This window comes from Ostrea edulis, chromosome 5, assembly GCF_947568905.1.
Source record: "Ostrea edulis chromosome 5, xbOstEdul1.1, whole genome shotgun sequence".
NCBI lineage: Eukaryota > Metazoa > Mollusca > Bivalvia > Ostreida > Ostreidae > Ostrea > Ostrea edulis.
The window spans coordinates 21204550-21228340 of NC_079168.1; the positions used below are offsets into that span (position 1 = coordinate 21204550).

At 35.0% G+C, this 23791-nt stretch overlaps 1 protein-coding gene across 1 annotated transcript; it reads right to left on the reverse strand.

Moving 5' to 3' along the window:
- Positions 1-930: 930 nt before the first annotated feature.
- LOC125650495 (visual pigment-like receptor peropsin) lies at positions 931-23391 on the reverse strand. The gene is made up of 3 exons (XM_048878858.2): positions 22607-23391; positions 1734-1839; positions 931-1602 (listed from the first exon to the last, which is right to left on the reverse strand). The coding sequence occupies exons 1-3, from the start codon at positions 23312-23314 to the stop codon at positions 1259-1261; spliced, it is 1158 nt and encodes a 385-aa protein (XP_048734815.1). The 5' UTR covers positions 23315-23391; the 3' UTR covers positions 931-1258.
- Positions 23392-23791: the final 400 nt, after the last annotated feature.

Consider the following 23791-nt stretch of genomic DNA (forward strand, 5'->3'; position numbering starts at 1 on the left):
ATGAATGGCAATAATAAAAAAAATTATACATGTACTTTGATGAAGGGGAAGTGTTCAGTTTAGTTCAAATTGCATGTCTACAGATGATTTCAGTGATTTTTCAAGGTTAGGGATTATTACCACACAACGACTTGTCAATGGTTCTGAAAGTAGAAGAAGCTATACATACCAAAGTACAGTTCAGAGTCATTAAATGATTATTTAATTAGCAATCCACATACAGGTACAAAAAAGCAAAATCTTTACAAGCAAGCAATAATCTGTACGAATGTTGACATTTTTATATGCATTCACATACAGGTATGGTAGAATATCGATAGGAGTTATCATATGGCGATTTGAAAATAATCATAAAAATATAATTATGCATTTTTATTAAAATCATCATTCTAATTTTGTAAGTAAGTATACATATACATGAAATAGCCTTGAAGATACATAAAAGTGAATAATTATGTGTATAAAAATATTGTTAGAACGTATTGACAATACTAACAACATACATAATATATATATATATACACATGTATGACTCGAGCTTAGACAAAAGAAACAAGACATTAAAACAATCAATTTCACATAACTGTTTACTGTCACAATCACAATAAAACCCTCTTCTACAATATGAAGGAGATTAAGCACTTTGCAATATTAAGAGAGTGAGACAAAGAGAGGGAAAATATACACAACGCCTACAAAAATTCATTTATTTTGGTTTAAGTCGATAATGTGGTTTTAATACTTTGTGGACTTCAATCTCAACATCTTGGAGATACTTATATACATACGCTACTGCACAAATTTATATATATATATAATGAAAGCGCTAAAGCTTTACGGAGGATTTCTGTGTTTTCTTTTCATATTATATATATATATATATATATATATATATATATATATATATAATGTATACATTGTGTGTATAAATCTTACTGAGATGCTATAATCTGTGATGGGTCCCAATACCCCATTACATGTTTTATGTTTTGTATGTACATTGCAGAATACAACGACAGAGCAGGGATGGTGTTTAAATTTCAGAAAGGTTAGAAGCCATCCAAGGCTTTAGTTCCAAGGTTAAAAGCAACCAAAGGCTTTAGGTCCAATATCAATCTAATTAAAATTAGATCTTCCATCCGCTCCCCAGTTTTCGACTTCCACGCGACGTATCGAAAACTGGGGAGCGGATGGAAGATCTAATTTTAATTAGATTGGTCCAATATTAGAGGCCACCCAAAGCCTAATGTAGGTCCATTTATAAAGACGTAGAAGTCACCTTATTTTCACTTAATAATTGCACGAGAACAACATCAGATCCATTAGACGTGTTCATGTTGAGAAAAGTGTTTGTCGTTTGCTCTTGATGCTTTACCTGGCGATGGGTTCTGGGAATCATCCATCGAAGGAAAGGAAAGGTTTCGCCTAGAGCTTTTTTGATGGCTCTACTGCGCGAAGCATATATCACCGGGTTCCAGAGAATCGATGCTTTTGCGAACACAGAAGGTATGGTATGCCATATAAGCGGAATGACATTACTGTATCCCAGAATGCATATTAGACCATAAATTGAATATGGTAGCCATGCGAGAATAAACGAACCTGTAAAAGACCAATTGTAATCTATGTGTCATCTTTTAAGAGAGAGAGAGATGAAATTTATCTCTTTATTATTCATTATCTCTTTGTCACAAAACTTGCAGTAGAATATAAAAGATTAAAATAATACCTACCAACCATCATAAATAGAGTCGTGGCAATCCTCTTTTCTCGTCTAATGAGGTTCTGTTTTCGTGAGTTAGAAACAATTCGTTGTGAAACCATTCGTTGACTGTGTACCTAAAACAAAATTGTACCATTAAAAATCAAGGTATGTCTTTTACGCTTAGGGGATGCTTATTCCTCCTAGGCACCTGATCCCACCTCTGGTGTGTCCAGGGGTCCGTGTTTGCCCAACTATCTATTTTCGTATTGCTTATAGGAGTTATGAGACTGATCACTCTTCGTTATCTTCACCTTGCATTTATATGTATCTATACGCATGAAAAACACGGACACAATTGATGTAGCATTGTTTGGCGTATATCGTATTATGTATATAATCTGCATTATGTATTTATCAACATGTTGAATTAATGAGATTGACAGGTATTAAAATTGATTGCAAAACATTGTACAAAGGGACTAAACTTGATATAAAGCATCAACTAAATGTTAGTCGTCTGCAGTAAATGATTATCTGTTAAGTTATTTTGTTGCTACTTGGGGAAATTTCATCATAACCTCTTGTGAGTCTTCGTAATATATAAAGTCGTCTATGTCGAAAGAGCATCAAATTTTCAATCCCAGAGTCATTTCACCGTAAAAGATCAATAAATTGTTTTTGATGGCAAAGTCACAGTACTAAAGGGGACTTCGATTTTAAAATGCAGCATACAATTAAGAGAAATTTATAAAATGGCAATTGGCACAAATAAAAATATACGCTAATTTTTGACATATACAAATTTTAAAAATTGTGTTTCTGAAGCAAACCATTTCCATTTTAACACATTTTTGTGAATCTAAAGGAAAAACAAGAGGCCCAAAGGCCTTATCGGTCACCTGTTTATTTGTTAAAAGTATCACTACTTGTTTTTTTTGTTAATTTTTTAAAATATAATTCGAATAATCAAACTAGAAGCGCGTACTCTGGCCAATTTGTCAGCTTCCACAAGATTCATATTTTTACCACGCCCCAATAATGTACATGTACCTACAAGTTAAAAGCACAAGAGATGTATTCTAACGCTAAAGAAATATGATTTTCAATATTAACGATGTATTCTAAATTTTTCGTTGGTCCTTCGAATGAAACCACAAAAAACTGAGACCCCGGGTCACAGCAGGTGTGGCACGATAAAGACCCCTCCCTGCTCAAAGGCCGTAAGTGCTGAGCGTAGGCCTGTATTTTGCAGTCCTTCACCAGCAATGGTGACGTCTTTATATGAGTGAAATATTCTCAAACGGGGTGTTAAAAAATATACAACCAACCAAAAACCTTTGTATTTTATATTATTTCATTTGTATTATATATTTTCCATTTGCAATTTTAAACTTTTCATTTGCATTGTATCCGAGGGATTGGTTATTATTATTTGTTACTAAGGAGTTCATTGGTCAAGTTTTAGCTTGTATCTTGCTGAAAACGAGGGAGATGTTCCAGATAAGATCCTCCTCAGGATCATAACTTGTCCCCCTTTTCCCGTGAAGAACAAGCTAAACAGAAGGGTGATAAGCGAGGGAAAGTTTAATATTACATGTACCGTAGGTAAACAGTAATTATAAAAAAAAAACAACATAGTCTACAGCTTGAAAATCGGTTCATGAGATCCATAGTATATAAAGATAAACCAAACTAAACAATACCCCGTATACATGTACAATACAAGTGAAAAAATAGACACTTAATACAAATGGAAAATATACAAAACTTTAATTTTTTTTTTAACAATGCAAACGCATCAATACAAATCACAACATTTGACATGTCATAAATAACGCCAAGTTAGCATGCATGTCATAAATAACGCCAACTTAACATGCATGTCCTAAATAACGCCACATGCATGTCATAAATAACGCCAAGTTAACATGCATGACATCGCTATTCAAAGACATAATGTGACCAAAACGTTAACGGGGGCACGAAAGGGTTGGTGGGTTGTCGTTGGGAAAAATTAAGATATTACAATCTTCTCTCAATTCTTACGAGGATTAAAAAAAAAAACCCTGAAAAATACATGTATTTTGTTTAGATTTATATATTTTTTATCACATATTTTAAAGTTATTTGGATGTTGTTTTAATTCCAATTCGATTGATTGATTGCTGTTTTACGCCGTTTTGGCAATATCTCGGCCATTGTACGGCGGTGTAAAGTCATTACTCTTAGTCTTATGCATCGCGCTATTACGGCCGTGGCAGTGAGGGTTCTTTGATGTGCCATTACCTTTACTGTAACAGGGGGCCTTCGTTTTAAGGACATACTCGAGAGATCCGTGACTCTCACTTCTAATGCCGAAGGAACAGTAATTACCTACATTATACATCTTAGGTTTAACGGCATCGGGGTCGACTCCCGGTAACGAATGATGACCCCTAACCACTACGCTCCCGCGACGGATACAATTACAAAGTAGGAAAAAGTACATTATCTATCAATACAATGGACACATTACAATCACTAATTAAAACATAGATAGCCCCCTCTCCCTTTTACTGATATATAGAAATCTAAAATCAAATATAAATTGCATACAAAAGGTACTATTTGTAATATGAATGGGCTTGCAAAAATGTCGATTTTTACGCCTTTCGTTCGCGTTATTACACATTCTAAATCCGCGTTAATAAGCTTTCTAAACCCGCGATATTCTGCCTTTCTGACTGTGGTTAGCTTGAAGACTAGTGTTGGAAAATTAAATTTTTGTCACAAAATGTTTTATTGCTATAATCCAAGTAAGGGCAATAAAGTAAATGATTCGCCATCTTTTTGCTCTGGGTTTGTTATGATGAATTTTTATTGGTCATCTTAAAGCGTAGCATTATTTAAGTTATTTTGTCTTCTTTGGGGGAAATCAGACTTATTTAGCTTTGCGGGTACTTTGATGTAGAATGTATTATCTGATTTCCCTCAAAATTTCTTTCGGCATTTGGTATTGTAATAAATGACAATTTTTTAATCTCAATCATTCTTTTGTTCAGATTTTTTATGACAGCAAAAACGAGCTACAGTGAGCAGAGTTTGGGTAATAGAAGCTGATAAACATAAAATTTTTGAATATTATGAATTTGCAAATGATACCATTTTGTTAAAGGGACAGTACAGCTCATTTTAGTGATTTTTCTTTTTTTTTTTTTCCACCTCAAATCACATTATTCCTTTCTTATCTTATAAAATGATAAATGAATGATATATTTATCAACTTTGAAATAATTGCATGTTCATCAATAGTTACGCTAGGTGCCAACATACATAGCAGATTCAATTTTAGTTCAGGAAGCAAGTAGAACGTTCGTTTCGTAACCGGGAGGTCGTGAGTTCGAGCCCCGCTCATGCCATGGCTGCGTCAACCTATTAACACGTAAATATAGGTGGTGATTGCTTCTTCGCCAAACGCTCGGCATTTAGAAGTGAGAATCACGGGTCTTTCGGATATGACCTTAAAAACGGAGGTCTCGTGTCGCGGCAGGTGTTGGCACGCTAAAGAACCATCACTGCTGAGCGCTGAACCCCCTGAGCGCTGAACATAGGTCTAAAGTGGTACTTCGTCTACAGCTGTTAACGTCTCAATATGAGTGAAAACTTCTTGTTAAACAAACAAGTAATCAATCAATCAATCAATCCAAGAAACAAAAATTCAGGGGACGTAATTTGAAGATTAGAACTGTTTTAAAATTTTAAAATAGATACAGAAGAATGCATAGCACTGTTATTTATGGTGGCTGATTTGTGCCATTTTACAATTTGTCGTCTTTTCGTTATTGTGAGGCAAAAAGACGACAAAACGATAATTAGGGACTTTTCACCCCGAAGTAATGAAAAGACGACAAAATACCAGCGAAAAGACGACAAACAAAACCCGCAAATTAGCGACCTACTGTGTCGTCTTTTCGCTTGGCGTTAACTAAACGAAGTGACGACAAAACGATAATTAGCGACTTTTCGCCTCGAAATAACGAAAAACATACAATGTGTGTTCTTTTATGAAGTGTCGTTTCCCAGGAATGCTACACCAGAGAAATTTAATACGGTTGAAAGGTGGATATGTAGAACAATATTTTGAAATTAAAAGCTTTTTGATTTACTTTAATTAGTCAAAAAATGCAGTTTTAGTAGAAAACAATCGAGGGGGGGGGGGGATTTAAACCTCAGCTGGACTTAAACATGCAATCTACAGTTCAGCAGTCGGCATACTAACCTACTGAGCTACTTACCTAGACAATGGTTTTTGAAATGAATAGATAAATATTGCTGATATTTATATTTTCATGTTTTAAAAGGAATTCAGTCATTAAGATACCTCCTTAAAATGTTACATGTATATAAAAGCTACGCTATATCGCCGCACGTGGCTTACATGTACTTGTATATAGATCAATCGGTTAAATGATAGTTACCGTAAATGACAATCTTTTAGCACTCTTAACGCGGTTTAGTTCTTATATGATGGGAATAATACAGATATGCTTATCGGATTATTTCAATTTATTGCATTAATAATAATATCCTTTATTTATCCAGGATTACACAAATTAGCATATAGCTAGTTTCTATTGTGGTCCTGCATTAAAACATAATATACACAAACATAAAATTAACATCTAAAATTAGTATCTAAACATGAATACGATATAAAAGGAAAAGGTGAAAAAATATAGCATAAGACACACCTAATTAGTGATAAAATTATTACCTTAATATGAATACATGACATAAAAGGAAAGAAGAAAAAATAGCATACGACACACGCACACACAGTGCCAGATCACAACTACATTTGGCACACCTGAACAAAAAGAGGAAAGCCCGATAATTCTATGAAAATATTCCATCAAATACATAGCTTTAGAAATGCCAACCGAACCAGAGCTTCGAACTTTTTGAGACAGTTTGTTCCAAAGGAATGCAGAAGAGTAGCTGTATGAACGTTTAAAATTTTCAGTTTTAGCTCTTGGTAAATATAATAAATTAAACATATAATCATTCGACCTGGTTTGGTGGCAACTCATATCTCTTGTATATTTAAACACGTTTAGGTAATTTGGCATTTGATTATTTAAAACTTTGAACAGAAAGACAACCTTTCTAAAAATAAAATAATCCTTAATTGGCATCCAGTTCAAACATTAAATGAGAGAGGATGATCTGAATGGAAAGATATGCATTTAAGGTATATTCACCACAGTAGAGATCATATGAATTATTAATCTTCAATCGCTCGCTGTATTTTATTCAGAATACATGAAATTACAGTACTAAACAAAATTCAGAAACGTCCGAGCATTACATGCGCCGTCTTAAAACCCTCGGCACCACACATGACAGTTTTGTACATTCAAGGTGAAAATTACTTCTCCCACTTTTCCACATTTTTTGGAATTATTTAAAGGGTATGCTTGAGATGACCGAGTTTGGAAACTTGTGATTTCTTCGGTCGTTCGGAAGCTGACTAAAATTCCTTCAGATGTTTTCTGTACTGCCCACCTATGCATAGTGTTGACATAAAAATTGATACGAGTATTCATTCCATTTCTTTTTTCATGATAACACAGGGACCCTTTAATTTGATTTTAAATCGATGTTTACATGCAAGTTGAAGATAACGAACAGTGATCAATCTCATAACTCCTACAAGCAATACAGAATAGATAGTTGGGCAAACACGGACCCCTGGACACACCAGAGGTGGGATCAGGTGCCTAGGAGGAGTAAGCATCCCCTGTTGACCGGTCACACCCGCCGTGAGCCCCATATCCTGATTAGGTAAACGGAGTTATCCGCAGTCAAAATCAGTGTGCCAAGAACGGCTTAACAATCGGTATGAAACACGTCAGACAGCATTTGACCCAATGCGAGGTTGTATTGACGAACTAGATCGTTATAACGACCATAGAATTTGCGAAATGCTGACTTCAATCGAGACTGTTGGAAACCCTGTACCATCAACTTGTTTGTCAGTAGCTTACCTCGATTTAAAAATTGACTATACCCAGAACAAGCTCTTGCATATCGAATCAGTTGAGATATATAAACACCATATGCAGGTGATAATGGAATATTGCTACATAAATATGGGAAGTTGACGATGGAGAAGCTGAAATCATCCCGTTTGTCATACAGTTATTTCAAGTGACAGTCATGTGACCAGTTCAAACTTTCAGACCATCGGTGGTCTTATCTGTGTAAAGCTGTGTATTTTGTTATAACAGTACCGTACCATAAGTTTAATAGAAATAAAAATATCAAATACCTCTTAGTAATTAGTAATGAGTTAATACATCATGTTGGGATTCCCCTGACGCGCGTGGGTCTATTTATAGACGTCTATTGTGGGATGATTTATATATGTAGCCACTATATTTACTTTCTAAATAATATTCGCACTGTTTTCTTTTACATGCAGATGTTTTCAAGCATGTAATTAAGGGAAAGATAATAACTTTATAAAGTAATTAATCTGCTTTAAAGTAATTATGTACAAAAATAATACATGAACATTGGGTCATACAGCTTTAATGATTGATTTAAACTGTTTAACGTCCCGTTCGAGTTTATTTTACTCATATGGAGACGTCACCATTGCCGGCGAAGAGCTGCAAAATTTAGGCCTATGCTCGGCGCTTATGGTCTTTATCGTGCCACACCTGCTGTGACACGGAACCTCGGTTTTTGCGGTCTGACCCGAAGAACCGCCCCATTTAGTCGCCACTTACATGACAAACAAGGGGTACTGAGGACCTATTCTAACCCGGATCTTTACGGGACGAACTACATGTAGAGTGAAGGACTAATGTAGGAAAAATAAGCTTCGATATATAAACATGAAGGTTTCTAAACGGTTTTCTTAGTTATAATTAACAAGGGATGCTTACTCCTGGGCACTTGATCCCTCCCACAGGGGCATATTATCCGCTGTATTCTCTATCACACATATATGAATATATAGTGTGAGATAGAGAACAGAGCGGATAAGATACCCCTGTGCCCTATCTCTGATTTTCCCAGGTATTCGTGATTGCCTTGCTCCCAGTTTTGTATTCTTTATAGTATTTATGAGATTTATCGCAGTTCGTTTTCTTCAATTTTTCCCTTTACAGGTTTAATAGTTACCAAGTAGTTGCAGTCAAATTTTACACTTGTGTCAATAAGTTTCCCTGTATCATAGAAAAAGATTTATTCTGCAGCCGTGAACAGCTGTGCATAATTCGTGATGATAATTTGTCTATCTATCTATCTATCTATCTATCTATCTATCTATCTATCTATCTATCTATCTATATATATATATATGGCTTGTATGTATGTATGTATGTATATGTATGTATACATATAAAATATTATGTGTATATAGTATCTCGCTTCCATTTTGACCTTGATGTAGGGAGAGAGCTGAAATGAGCTGTGCCTGCTGCCCAATCCCATTCATTTTGAATAAAATATTGTTTGAATAAATGATCACTTCTACAACACAGTTCTATAACCTGTACAACACAGATGTGCGTGACGCTCATCATTTCCATTAGTGTCTGATTAGTAGAACTCTTCAAATTAAAGGCGCGTAAATTCGTGCTACATGTACCATGACAACATACGTAAACATTATTTAGGCATACATAATGTAAAGTATGGCATCGAATAGAAATTATGATTTAGTGCAAACCACAACATTAGTCAAAATGAATTGATTACCAATAGATTCTAACAAGAAAAAGACGAACTTGTTGAACTATGTGAGGGAGCGCAGGTACCGGGTAGAATTAGCCCGATATCAAGCATCAGTCGCAAAAAGAACTGTAAAGGGAAAATTACTATCTCTCCGAACTCCATATTGCATGTAGCTAATTTGAAAATTACATTGAATATTGTTTAACGTCCCTCTCAAGAATATTTCACTCATATGGAGACGTCACCACTGACGGTAACATTGATGGAATTAACGTAGTTCCACACTCGTGTGACATCATAGGATTTTGCAAAGTCAAAAATTTAATGATAGGAACATAAATTTTGTTGGAATCTTTTTCAATAGTTATTGTAAAAAATCTTGTTAGCCATAAAATATTTCAAACTTCTTAGTTATATTTGAATAGTCAATGATATGTTTCAAAATATTGAATCCAAGGACAATAACTCTGTTTTCATTCAATTATTTATAAAGTCCATAATGCGATAGATTTCCTTTATTTTTGACAAACATTTTACCAAGGTGATAAGGATATCATTATCTGTGTCTTTTCATGAAATTACATACAATTTTAATCCCGAGTGATTTAAAGAGCTCAGCTGTATGGTGCCAGACTTCAGTTTTTGATGGGGGTATACATAATCTGGAAGCTATAGATTTGAAATTATTAAGGAAAGGTATGGATTTTTCCCCATGAATAACTATAACAGATGTAACTCTACTAATATAAACAGAAAAAATGATATGTAAACCATGCTATAAGGAAAATGCATCCACATTTGTTTGTTTTTTAACATTTTGGGGAATAACGGTAATTCAATAATTTTCCACATATTATTCTAAAACTTGATGAACATATTGAAAATGACATGTGTTTTAGTTATTGACATGTTTCCCGATAAATAAATGCAATTCAAAAAATATTTTGTTGTTTTTATATTAAAATAACAACAAATAACTGTTTCCAATGAATTTCATAAAAATCTACATTGGGGTATATGACTTTAGTGGTGTATATAATGAAAATTAATATGGAAACCCTTAACTGTTTTGCCTTTTTTCATTACTCTGAATGTTAATTTATTGATGCCAAACAAAAAAATGCTACCTAAACCCCAAAAATCCAGGACTAAGGACCCACCTTAAGATAGAAAATATGGATTTTTGAAATTTTTAGAAAAGGTGTGGAGTTGTAAAATGCACGTTAGTTTTAATAAACTAGTGTTAGCTATTTATTTTTTTTGAAAATGCATTTTGACCACTGGCTACCTTATTGTAAAATACGCCATGTATTCAAAACTAAAAAAAAAAGGGGGGGGATACCATTATGAACGTTTTGTTTATGCCCCGGTAATCTCGTGCTTGCTCGCGAGACTTGTTAACTTTCTTACCAATGACTCACACAAGAGTCATAATAGCGCGATAACGGTGTCGAGCTGGTAATGAAACGTATTCTATAGTCGGGGGCCTCCGTGGCCTCAAAATCATACGGCCTCTCACCTCTGGTCGGCACGGGTTCGAATCCCGCTCGCGCCGGTAAGTGAGAAAGTTTCCCAGTTTACTTTCGTAAGGTCGGTGGTCTCTTCCCAGATACATTGTATCTGGGTTCTCTCTTCCACCAATAAAATTTTTGAGTGTGGCGGCAAACAGCAAAGCAATCAATCAAACAATAGTCTGTAGTCGTAACATTTTTATATAAGTATTCTATAAAACATTCAGAACAACTGGATCCTGCGTGTAAATATGTAATATGCTAGCATGCTGTATTCAGTAAGATGATTTTGAACAGTGTAATGTGATACTGCAAATACATGTCTTTGCATTCTACACATTTACTTTGCTTTACACTTGTAAGCTGTCTTGGTTACTGGGAGTACAAGACCAACAATCTGGTACAATAAATTTACTACCAGACAGTTAACAGGCACTGTCCCTTGGTGCTCCCTGTAATCAGGTCAACATATTGTGGTTTTTTTTATTCTTTCATATAATGCTATTATTATTCTCTTTTATATAAGTATTCTATAAAACATTCAGAACAACCGGATCCTGCGTGTAAATATGTAATATGCTAGCATGTTGTATTCAGTAAGATGATTTTGAACAGTGTAATGTGATACTGCAAATACATGTCTTTGCATTCTACACATTTACTTTGCTTTACACTTGTAAGCTGTCTTGGTTACTGGGAGTACAAGACCAACAGTCTGGTACAATAAATTTACTACCAGACAGTTAACAGGCACTGTCCCTTGGTGCTCCCTGTAATCAGGTCAACATATTGTGGGTTTTTTTTATTCTTTCATATAATGCTATTATCATTCTCTTTTATATAAGTATTCACACGACACTATCATCTGCTATCCCAGAAACTGATGTGTGAAGCAGTTGCGTTATTTTATAATTTAAATCTTGTCTGTAATCAGTATTTCATATATAATTATATAGATATGTGCAGTGCAGAAGTGTGAACTCTGTCAGTATTACCGGTAGTACTTCTAAATGATTGTTATTTATTTTCATTGTTATAATTAATTGCCTGTTAACATGTACATGCCCCCCCCCCCCCCCCCGAGGGCCCTTGATTGGTGAATAAATAAACTATAACGCATTGTGATGTGGTGTGTGATGGTAATTTGTACACTATAATTCCATAGCCGTGAGTAGTTGTGCGTGACGATAATCTGTACAACACAGATTGATTTAAAGTTATGCGTGACGTATAATGATAAGTTGTACAACAAAATACCGGAGTCATGCTCATGATACCGAGCGTGACGCGCGATAATTTCTACAACACCGTTTCATAGTCGGTATAGCAGCTGTGCGTGACACTTGAAGGTAATCTATACAAAGCAATTCCGTGGCGGTGAACTCGTATAACTTTCGTTTCTGACCAGAAATGTATATTTGTAGGTCTATGTTATTTATTGTCCCCATGTTCAGTACCGTATGTTGTAAATGGTTTCGAGAGAATAAATGAACTCGAGCAGCTGTGCGTGACGCGTCTTAGTAATTAGTCCCGGTCAGGAGCTGCGGTGATACTGATTGGATTATTACCTCCTTTTCCGTCCAATAAGTATAGACTGTAGCCGAATTACATTGTACTATTTATTTTTTATCAATTGTCCTGCTAGAGATAACTCTGTCATTATATTTGTATATTGTCTGCAGAAATAGGATGGCAATCGGTCAAAATTGATAGCCGGTTAGTCGTAAATTATGCACATATATAAATATGTGTATGTGTTTATGTATAAATGTATTTATATGATACAATGCACCAATTTTTGTGAATATTTGTGAATAAGATATTGTTTAAATTCTCTCGACAAGTTAACCGGTTAATCAAACAAAAGAGCTGTTTGTTTGGTTTTTATCTTTGTTGTTTTTGTTGTTTGGTAATCTTAAGTCATATTTATGCCAACTGAATTGCAAAAAACAAGTTTAATCATGATAATCAGAAAACGTTATTTCTGTCCCCCACCGCCACACGGAAGAGGACATAGAAATACTGGTGTCCGTCCGTCCGTGTGTCCGTCCCACTTCACTTTGTGGACGCAACTCCTCAGAAACCGCTCGACGGAATTTGTTCAAATTTTGTAGGATTGTTAGCCACCATATGTAGTTGATCATATTGCGCCATCATTTTCATTCGACAACTTTTACAGGAGTTATGGGATTTGTGTGCTTCAACTTTCTTTTGCGACGGTAGGGACATGGCTACGTCTAGCAATCTTGTTAATCAATGTTGGGAAAACATGAACTTAGCGCTTAATTTGCGAGTTATTGTATTCAGATTTGAACAAAGTCGTCGCTGATATCACTTTTGCACTCGTAGTGAATCAATGCTCTCCGACTGCATACCAGAGGGTCTCTTCATAAGGGGAGAGTTTGTCATGAATGACGTACCCCCGGTGTACATGTACATGTATGCCAATTATGTCGAACATATTAAACTGCCATTTAACAGATTTGTAATTTATAATAATTTTATTCACAAAAAGTGAAAGGGATTGGACAGTAGGCATAGCCTATTTTAGCCCTCTCCCAACAAATTTGCCGCCCCGATCTCTTAAAATATCGCGGAGCTGCCGATGTTGGTGGTGGCATTTTTGATGAATGCATTGCAAAGTTTCGAAGCGATTTATAATACCAGAACAATGACGTTGAATAACATTGCTCAGTAGAAAATTTGTTGTTTTTCAACGCATGAATTGGAACAAACACAAGTATAATTTGTCAAACGAGGGTTCTTAAATTTGATTAGTATTCGGGTGATAATGAGTAAATTACGAGAGCTTGTTTTGATCGCGGCCGTGTCTTAATAATTAGCTAATAGTCTTGTAGATTTAAACACGTTATCTAAGTTCCGTTTCGAAAGGGAAAAATAATATCAAACAAGATTGCTACGCGTGGTCATTTTAACAAAATTCGTTGAACACTTTGGGAGGATTTACGTCCACAGTGGTTTTTATAGTGTAACATACAAATTCAATAATGTCCCGTAACTCCTGTAAAATTTGTCAAATCAAATGGCAGCGCAATATGATCAACTGAATGTGGTGACTAACAATCCTACAAAATTTGAACAAAATCCGTCGAGCGGTTTCAGAGGAGTTGCGTCCACAAATTGTTCCTATAGTGTAGCATGTACAAATTTAACAAAGTCCCTTAACTCCTGTAAAATTTGTCGAATCAAGACGACGGCGCCATATGATCAACTACATATGGTGACTAACAATCCTGCAAAATTTGAACAAAATCCATTGAGCGGTTTCGAAGAAAGTGAAGTGGAACGGACGACGGTAATTATATGCCGCCATCCTCGCTGCGGTGGGGGACAAAAAATACAAATGTAAAACAGCATTGATTAACCAGTTATGAACTTCGTAACCAATAACGAATTTTCTAACCTATTTTGAAATATGTTAACTTCAATTCTGTATTCCTTATGCAATACAGGTTGATATACAGTTTTATAACACTCAGCAGGTGTAAATAATAGATATAGATATAGTTGACAATATACAATGTATAGTAAGAGATGGGTTCTCTATTAACTACATAAATAAAGTTCACTAGAGAATATATGATATATTGTGATACCTTTACAGACGTATATATATTTGAGCATATCACATTACTAAAAAGAATTGACGTCTTACTTTGTCAAAAGATCATAACGATAAATGAATGCTTTATATAGGAATTTGCCTAGGTTGCACAAAACCTTGAGGTTATCAATATTATTAAGTAACTGTACGAGTTTGAATAAACGCGGTTTTCCCCAGTAATATGGCTTTATGTACTTTTTTCTTTTTCATTTTGGGTTTCAAGAAAAACGATTTCAGTTATTTCATGTCACCTACCGTATATACTCGCCTATAAGTTGGTTGTATAGTTCTTGTGTTATTTTGGAAGGAATTGACCCATTTATAAGTCGGTCTAACCTTTTTTCAAGAATCGGTTGACAATTTCAAATCAATGCTCTAATGTTTTTACCTATGTTTCAAATGATATTTTGAGAAATGCGTCGATATTTGATACCCCCCCCCCCCCAACAAATTAATTTCATTCCAATACTCATGTATTTATCCGTGTTCCAATAAATTTTTTTTTTTTTGTTTGGGGGGGGGGGGGATATGACATCTATATTTCACTTTTTATTCTCAATAAATTAAACAATTACTATTTTGTTTTTTTGTTTTTTCGTCCATGTTTTTGTAGTTTAAAAAATACTAGGCTATACATGACACCATCCAGAAAAATACTAATCTTCTTAGGACACTCCTATAAGTCGGATAAGTTTTGGAACAAGATTTAACTCCCAAAAATCCGACTTATAGGCGAGTATATACGGTAATGTTTTGTTTTCTTTCAAGATATTTTTGTTTCCTTGATCATTGAGAAAATTTTACGATCGATACAAAAGATGATCAGGGGTTCTATGCAACGCCGTACTGCAGGCTGTTTCACTGTTTTGAATTAGATAGTTCTAGGCTAGATAATGAAAATGACAGATTTGTTCCCTCGATCTTAACTAATTACTTCACGTATAAATTCATTGTTTTCAAATGGAGAAAAATTTAACACCTGTGCCACTTCGATTAATTTTTACAATTGATTTATTGGGAATCCTGTCACCCTGATCCATATTTCCTATGCACATTACGTCACGCGGCGTATGAATACGTACTGTGGAATACGAACAAAATACCGTACGAGTGATATCCACTGAATAAAGGGGTAAATATGTTTATAATATGTTAGATATATACATGTATATAAAATCTAACATTTATTTAATGATATTCATCTTCTTTGGGTTCCAAACCAGTTTCTCCTTATAATACATATTTGGTGTACTCTTCATTATTTAACGTAATCGAATCAAATGTTTTTATGTGTGATGGTATTAATGAAAGCGATCACTAATCTATTTAGAAGAACTACTGTTGTATATCATTAAGATGTTTGTTTGGGTTTTTTTTTTTTACTAACACCGGATTTAAATTCAATAATGATAATAAATATGATAGAGTGATAGGGGTAAGTCAATATCCTATAGGCCATGTTGGGTTCATCGATAGGACACTATGCTACTATGTAGCAAAGTAAAGAAGGCATGTACATAATCTGATTATAGATTTCCAAAATGTATTGCAGGGTTGTTCGTAATCTGTATTTAAACCTTACGGAGAGTATATCGCTTTAAGGTCTTAGGAATTCGTTCCAGATAAATCAGACTATAAAACATGATATTATAACCCCAGCAAGTTGATTATATTCCCGTGTTGACGTGACCGGAGATTTAGCTTATCATCAAAGTTCTTGACGTAGATCGGAGAAATGTCAGAGGAGGCGCTAGGGATCAGTTCGTTTATATTAACATCATTACGTTAGTGTTTTTTCCTATTGAAATACATTGTAAATGCTCTATGTGTCCAATTTATCAACGGCAATTCAAAAATGATTCTAATAGGGAGGAGATAGTAGTGTAATTCTATACTATGCAACATGCATGTATATGATGTTTAAAGATAGAGGCAAGTACACACAGTGTAAAGAACATGGTATTTGTAAAGGTGCTTGAGGTGACGATAGATTCAGATCACATATCTATACTAATTATCATCCTTCAGAATTCACTACTGACTGGAAACAGGCCAAGTATGCAGTGATAACTGACGTCCACCTTCGGAATACAAGCAGAGGGTGACAACCCGTCCTGCCAACAGGTTGTCGCCCGTTCTGAAACGAGGCAGCAGGAGACATCCCATTCTCTGGATTGAGGCAGCAGGAGATCACTTTATCAGCATATATATTAGAATGTTCCGGAAAAACAACTACGGTTTTATTAATCGGCATCACAGCATCCATGCAGGTCTGTGAATGGTTGTCAACCTTGAGTGATAATCCTACTTCAGCTCGAATCTGATGTTTTCTTTCTAATAAATCATAATTGTGTGATATCAATAGACCTTATTGATATTACACAATTACGACTTATCAGAAAGTATGCATTACGACATTCTATCCAAATGCAGGGGAGTAATTTGTCCTCTTTTCAGAGGAAATCCTATGATTGGCTCAATTTTCAATAACATTTTTTTTATTCAAAAATCTGGATCTGATCTACAATGACAGAAAATGATATTTTCCCAGGTAGGTTGAGGGTGTTTTCCTCCCCTTTTGATTAATTTTCCTCTGATTTCCGAGGAATTCAGTCACAGCCCTGCAAATGGCCATCTTTGTTGATTTTCGCTTCAAAACGAATTCTTTCCTTCTTTTCCGTCGAACATACCTTTTTTGACTTATTTAATGCTCGTACTCGCATCAGTTCACGACACGTAACCGCGATCTATTTTATAAAATTTTACTAGAAACTCGGTCCACTGTTGTTTTACGATGAAAGGGACGAAATTAGTTTTTAAGGGAAATCAGTGGTAACAATTTGATCCGGCAATAAGTGATCTAAAATAGCATTTAAAAAAAAAAACTTGATACACTAACCACATGTTTTTGGCAATACACTTGTGTCTGACGTGTCACTCAAGTTATTATAATGAAATGATGCTAACGACCAACTAAAGATCGGATGGGTATCCATGTTTGTATTAACATATCGGCTACATGTATCTGTCATAATGCGCATGGCCACTAGGCATCGTAAAACAACTATAAAATATGAATCACTCAAACTGCTAAACCTCTTCTGTATTTCCAGCTTGCAGAGTATCGGGGTGTGTGTGTGACTGACAACTAAGTCGGCGATTTAATTCACAAATACAACCTGTCATCAGGACACCTGGAATAACAACGCAAGAGTCCCCATAACAAACGGTAGCAAACATATCCGAAGGATGCGTTCAGTTATGAAATTTAACAAGTCGTTGAAATGGAGTTTCAAAGGCAGTTCAGTTCAACCCTAGGTACAGAAGACTCAGTATCTGGTCATTGTCAGTAAAGTCCCCCTTCCGATAACACAACGGACAAAATGTCCACGAAGCAGTGACTAAGGTCATACAGAGGATATACATGTAAGGTCTATAACAATCCTGGTTAATAGTCCCCTACTGGTTTGTAAAACCGAAGGGGACTATTGCTTTCATCTCTTATCTGTCCGTCTGTCTGACTGTCAGTCTGTCCCATTGGTTTTCCAGACTTTTTTTCCATTATGCTTGCGTGGATTCATTTGAAACTTGCAGTGTAGTAGAAATTAATTCTTATATTTCACATATTTTATTCATCGGAATTGTGTTCCAATGAAAAGGCGGTAAAAGTAGGACGTCTGAATAGAGGCAGTCATCGAGCCTCGACCGCGGTCGTCTATTGCGTTTGTAATACTTTCAGAATGCTTGTTAGGCCAAATAAAAAATATGTGTGGTTCCGGTTACCCGACCGTCCCTAGGATTACCCCCGACCCTAAACTGGTTTTTTTTTTTTTTTTTTTACTATTTCCAAAATCAGTTACCGTATTTTGCCGAATATAAGGCACACTTTTTTTTCAAGATTTTCTTTTATGAGAAGGGGTGCATAGTATATACCACTACAGTTTAAATACATATAGTTTTTGGACCCGTTTTCCCTCAGGTGAAGCTTGACTGTAAGTGCATTCATAACCAATATATATAAATACCGCTAAAATCAACAGGAGAGACACCGTCACTATGTTAAACAAAGTTACAGGATTTATATCGATGCTACACGTATTTAAAATGTTGTAACTCAAGAGTTCAACAGACTGCCCAGTGTTCTACTTATACAGAAATAAAGGAGGGTTTGAACTCAGTATTAAGTTTGGCCGTCTAAAAAACTTTGAAGATAATTTGATTGTGTATGATACATGTAGAATATCTACATGTAATTAATCTAATTATATTTCTGTATGAATATGGCGACAAAAATTTACAAACATTGGTCTATATAGTTGTAAGACTTCGTAAATCTATCATAACATTACGTCGTGACTTTCTCGAGCAGACGTGAGGTTTATGTGTTTATTTGGTGAGCTGATACATACCGACTTTCTAGAGCAGACGTGAGGTTTACGCGGTAACTTGGTGAGCTGATATTGATGACATAGCGGAATGAAGAGATATATATTTCGTGCGCTCTCACAAGTTGTTGTGTAGTCTTCGAAATCAGACGTCGTTATAATGATGAATTGACAAAATAAGCGTTGGGAAAAGATGAGGTTTTTTCTTAATATTCTATTTTGATTAATCAATATCTACATTATGTAATGGTTGGGTTTTTTTTTAAAATTATTATTATGTATTAAATGATCGGTGATGAAATATAGAGAAGAGCGAACACAAATCTTATGCATGATGCGTTTTTATAAATAAATATATTGGTTAAAGTTGTAGGGTTGATTTATTGATTGCGGTTTTACGCCGTTTTGGGAATATTTCAGCCACCTTATGGTGCAAAAAAGAAACATCTATTTCGATCATATAATGATACTATTTTATGAATAGTTTTATTTACATAGTAAATGATTAAAAGCATCGATCCAGGTTAAAATACATGTAGATCCTCAGTACCCCTTGCTTGTCGAGATTAATAAATGGAGGTGGTCCTTCGGACGAGATCGCAAAATACCGAGGCCCCGTGTCACAGCAGGTGTGACACGATAAAGATCCCTCCCTGCTCATAGGCCTAAATTTTGCCGGTGAACGGCAATGGTGATGTCACCATGAGTGAAAAAATTCTTGTGAGGGTCGTTAAACAATGTACATGTACAATCAATCGATCTATTTGGAAAGTTGTTTTTTTTTTAACTTTTTTATTTCACTAGTCCACATGGAACATAATAGTACAAAGCAATAACACACAATGAATGAAACACAGCAGGGAGATAAAGAATGTCATAAGAATGTGGACCGTACTAACTTGATAAATTTGGCAAAGCCTATCATGGTAAATTTATCTTTGCAGATCATTAATGCACAATAGCTAAAAGTATTTCGACAATCAGTAAAGCGTTTTGGCAAGAATCTACATCTTTCATAAAGAAAATTAGTAGAGTTGAGATTAGTGGAATCCATGACCTAATTCTTGTTTGTTACAAAGAGTACATAATCGTTCAGACCCATCAACACTTAAAAACTTGTCAGATTCAATTGGCAAATTATGGCTGTTACATCCAAAGTTATACAATAAATATTGTGGAATTATAGTTAAATAATTTTCAAACAAAAAGTTGTCTTGTACACCCTATACTTAGAACATTTGGATGAATTATATATTTGATCTTTCCAAGTTTCAACAAAAGAGTCATACAAAGACTGTCTAACCTTTTTAGATAAATGAAAGTTAACATCAACATGCTGCTCGTTCCAAATTTAGATATTACCAGTCCTGATTAAGATATTTTTTGTACAGTTCAACCATTTTGGACTTGAAACTGTTTAGAAGAGTTATCCACCCTTGATAAGAATAAGATAAATATTATTTTCTAAAAACTTCCGTTCGGATACAAATGGATTATTTAAAAACAACACTCACACAAAAATAATAAAAATATTCATTCATGCTTCAAAAATATTCATGAATTTTATTCAAATTACAATCAGTCATATTTAGCACACTTATTTTGAAATAAATATTGTTTGACACCTCGCACGTTTTGTTATTGTTGATAACCTCAAAGCTAAATATGACGTCATAGTGCACTATTTACATCAACTGTGTTATATTCCCCGCGTATAATGAATATGCGAATCGAATTCTATAGTCGTGTTGCAAGATGTTAACATGTTTTGACATCTTTCCGTACTCGTCCGGGTAACTTCGGAATTTTCTTATTCTAGGGTCATTTTATGGATAAAAGTATACAATGGCTGCGCTCGTTGCAACGGTTGTATCATAAACGTATTACTTTGATTTTTTTTTTATTAGATATGAAATGTGATCGTTATACATTGAATACCTTCATACAATGCTTGTCTAAGAGCTAACATGAGTTCTCAAAAAATATCTGCTGAATTCACGCGAGATCAATAACTGCATTTCTATTTAGTGTTTGATAGTTAACAATTCCTAAATACACTGCAATGAAATGATAAGACGTGCCGTACACAATAAGTGTCTCAGATCTTGTGAAAAATCTGAATGCACCAATATGTACATTGTACGGTAATAGCGTTATTTTGAGAATTACAACACATTTGCGTCATTTTTGGCAGTTTCCTGACTATTTTAATGGTAAAAACGGTAAACAGGACAGACGGAAAATGGCGACGTGTGATGACGTTACGGAGTACTGAAGAGTCATTCCGTTTTGTTCAGATTTAGGAATGACGCGTCTACAGACTTTCTAACATTTATTGGAGCTGACAGAAAAGTATCGGATTATCACTAGATCTTTTATAGTATACAACTAAAATGATTTTTTCTTTTGCCTCATTTTTGGACGTCAGACAGAATTATTTGTATATACAAAACTTTCTGTTGCTACAGCAATAAGCATGACCGAGGAAGGTCTGGAAACACGGTCGTAATATGTCGAAAACGTCTTTATAGTATCAATACCGAAGAAAATGCTTTATATGATATTCATGTAGGTATAGTGGTTGCTCCTTCGTCAAATGCTCGGAATTTACAAACGAGAATCACTGGCTTTTCCAATATGACCAATATAAATTATAGTTCATTTACTCGTTTATCCGATGAAGCACACGATCGTGATTTCAGCGAAAGGGGGAAAAGGCATAAAGAAGAGAGAGACAGGTAAAAAGCGAAAAAACCTGCGTATCGTGACTGCCGATTGACGTTAGGTGTGCCTCCATCCACTCCAAGATAGGATGAAATCCTAGCGGATGATTATATTTTGCCGTATCAGATGCACAATGTAGCATGTGTTGTTTTAAACACCTTCAGCTGAACCAATTAATGAAAATATGTTATAGAGAAGTGTTATTTATTCCATAAGCGTGCATACAGCTCATTGAAGTAATATGATGCAGTACAGTTCAATTAATATTTTTCAACAATTAATTGTTGGAAGGAGAACATACAAAACGTGAAGCATAAATCTATTGACTCCTCAACATTATGATGATAAAAAGGGTATTCGAGGGGAAATTGCATCATATTCTTATCATTAATGATCGTTTGGTATCATTATAATTAAGAACGGAGCATGCTTTCAAACATATTATTCTGTTGATTAGACGTATCAGGGAAATAGATGATGTACTAGAGTTCTGTGCAATAAATCGTTAAATGCATTGTTACATATCCGATTCATGAAAAGTGCACCAGTTTGATCTGTAAAATACCGCAAAAAATTATATTTATCTCTATTTTAAAAATGCTTCATTCGGGAGATTCCTTGTTCAGAAACCTCTAATGATTTGAGAAAGTCTACGTGTTAAAGTTATACATGTAACATAATTCTGGGGAGGAAAGCACGTGACAACATATTTAGAAATGTACATATCATAATACAATGATACTGATATTTTTTTTGTTTTTAGTGAGATGGATAACTCATTCTTAAGTTTCGGACGTACAGTTTGAAAAGCCTGCATCCAAAACTAGCATAACGAGATACCACACCTGGCGAATACTATACTATTTGTATGCATGTAATTCATGATTAAAACGGATAAAGTATTAAACCAAAAAAAAGGTATTTCACTTACCCTCCTTAGGATCGATGAGTACAAATATGCGATGATGCTGACTGGGATAAGAAGACCAGTGAACATTATCGTTATGGCGTACGAGTGGTTGACAACATCTCCAGTCCACTCCACAGAACACGTCAGTTTCACGGGCTCTAAAACGTAATGGTTCCATCCAAATAATGGTAGAAGTCCCCATATTACTCCGTACACGTAACAGCCGGCTATGATCATCAAGGCAACGTTCTTAGTAACTTTGTGATGAAATTGATACCGTACAATAAAGATGTACTTATCAATTGCGATGCCGGTCAAAATAGCAATCATGACAATCCCTAAACCTGTGAACAAAAATCCATGAACTTTACACAGCCCTTCTCCAAACAACCACTCGTGTCTTATACTAGACGCTGCTGCAAACGGCACCCCAAAAATTGCGATGAGAAAACCGCAGACACACAGTGCTACTACGTACATATTACTAATTGTTGCGATTTCTTTTCGTGAAAAGTACAAGTAGATGATGGCACCATTGACCAGAATGCCGAAAATCGTAATGAAAAAGAGATAGATCGCCAAAACGACATATACTGCATCAGGAAGCGAAGCATGCTTCTCCATCTCGCAACTCGATACATTCTCGCTGAAGTTCAACACACAGTCCAATTTAGAAGACATACTCAGCATACATTTTTCACAACTTCTCTGAAGTGGATTGACTGTCATAAAGTAGGTTTTTAAAACGGAGCTACACTCTGAACGGTGTCTTTATATACAGATATACTGTGTCACCGACAGATTGGTTTCCCCGCCTATGTATTCAAAGACTAATCAATAACTGTGAATTTGTTGTTTCTTTGATAAATTATTGCAGAATGATGAAATCGTTGTTTTGCACATATAGGCTCGAAAATGCTCGATATTTTTCTGGTTATCAGATTTCAATGAACGTGTTTTATACCGATTATTATACCTTATCAGAAAATAATGTTTTCATATAAATTTAGATAAAGAAATCTTTGATTTCTGTAAACAGAAAGTTTGCAAATGAACTGAATACAAGAGTACCTGTACATTGTCAAAGTGCCATCAGTCAGCTATGTACATGTATTTACTATTTAGATGATGTTTCATTATAGGAACTTGTTTTAACTGGACTACCATTTATCACTTGTTTCAAGTATCTCTCGTAGAAATATAAGC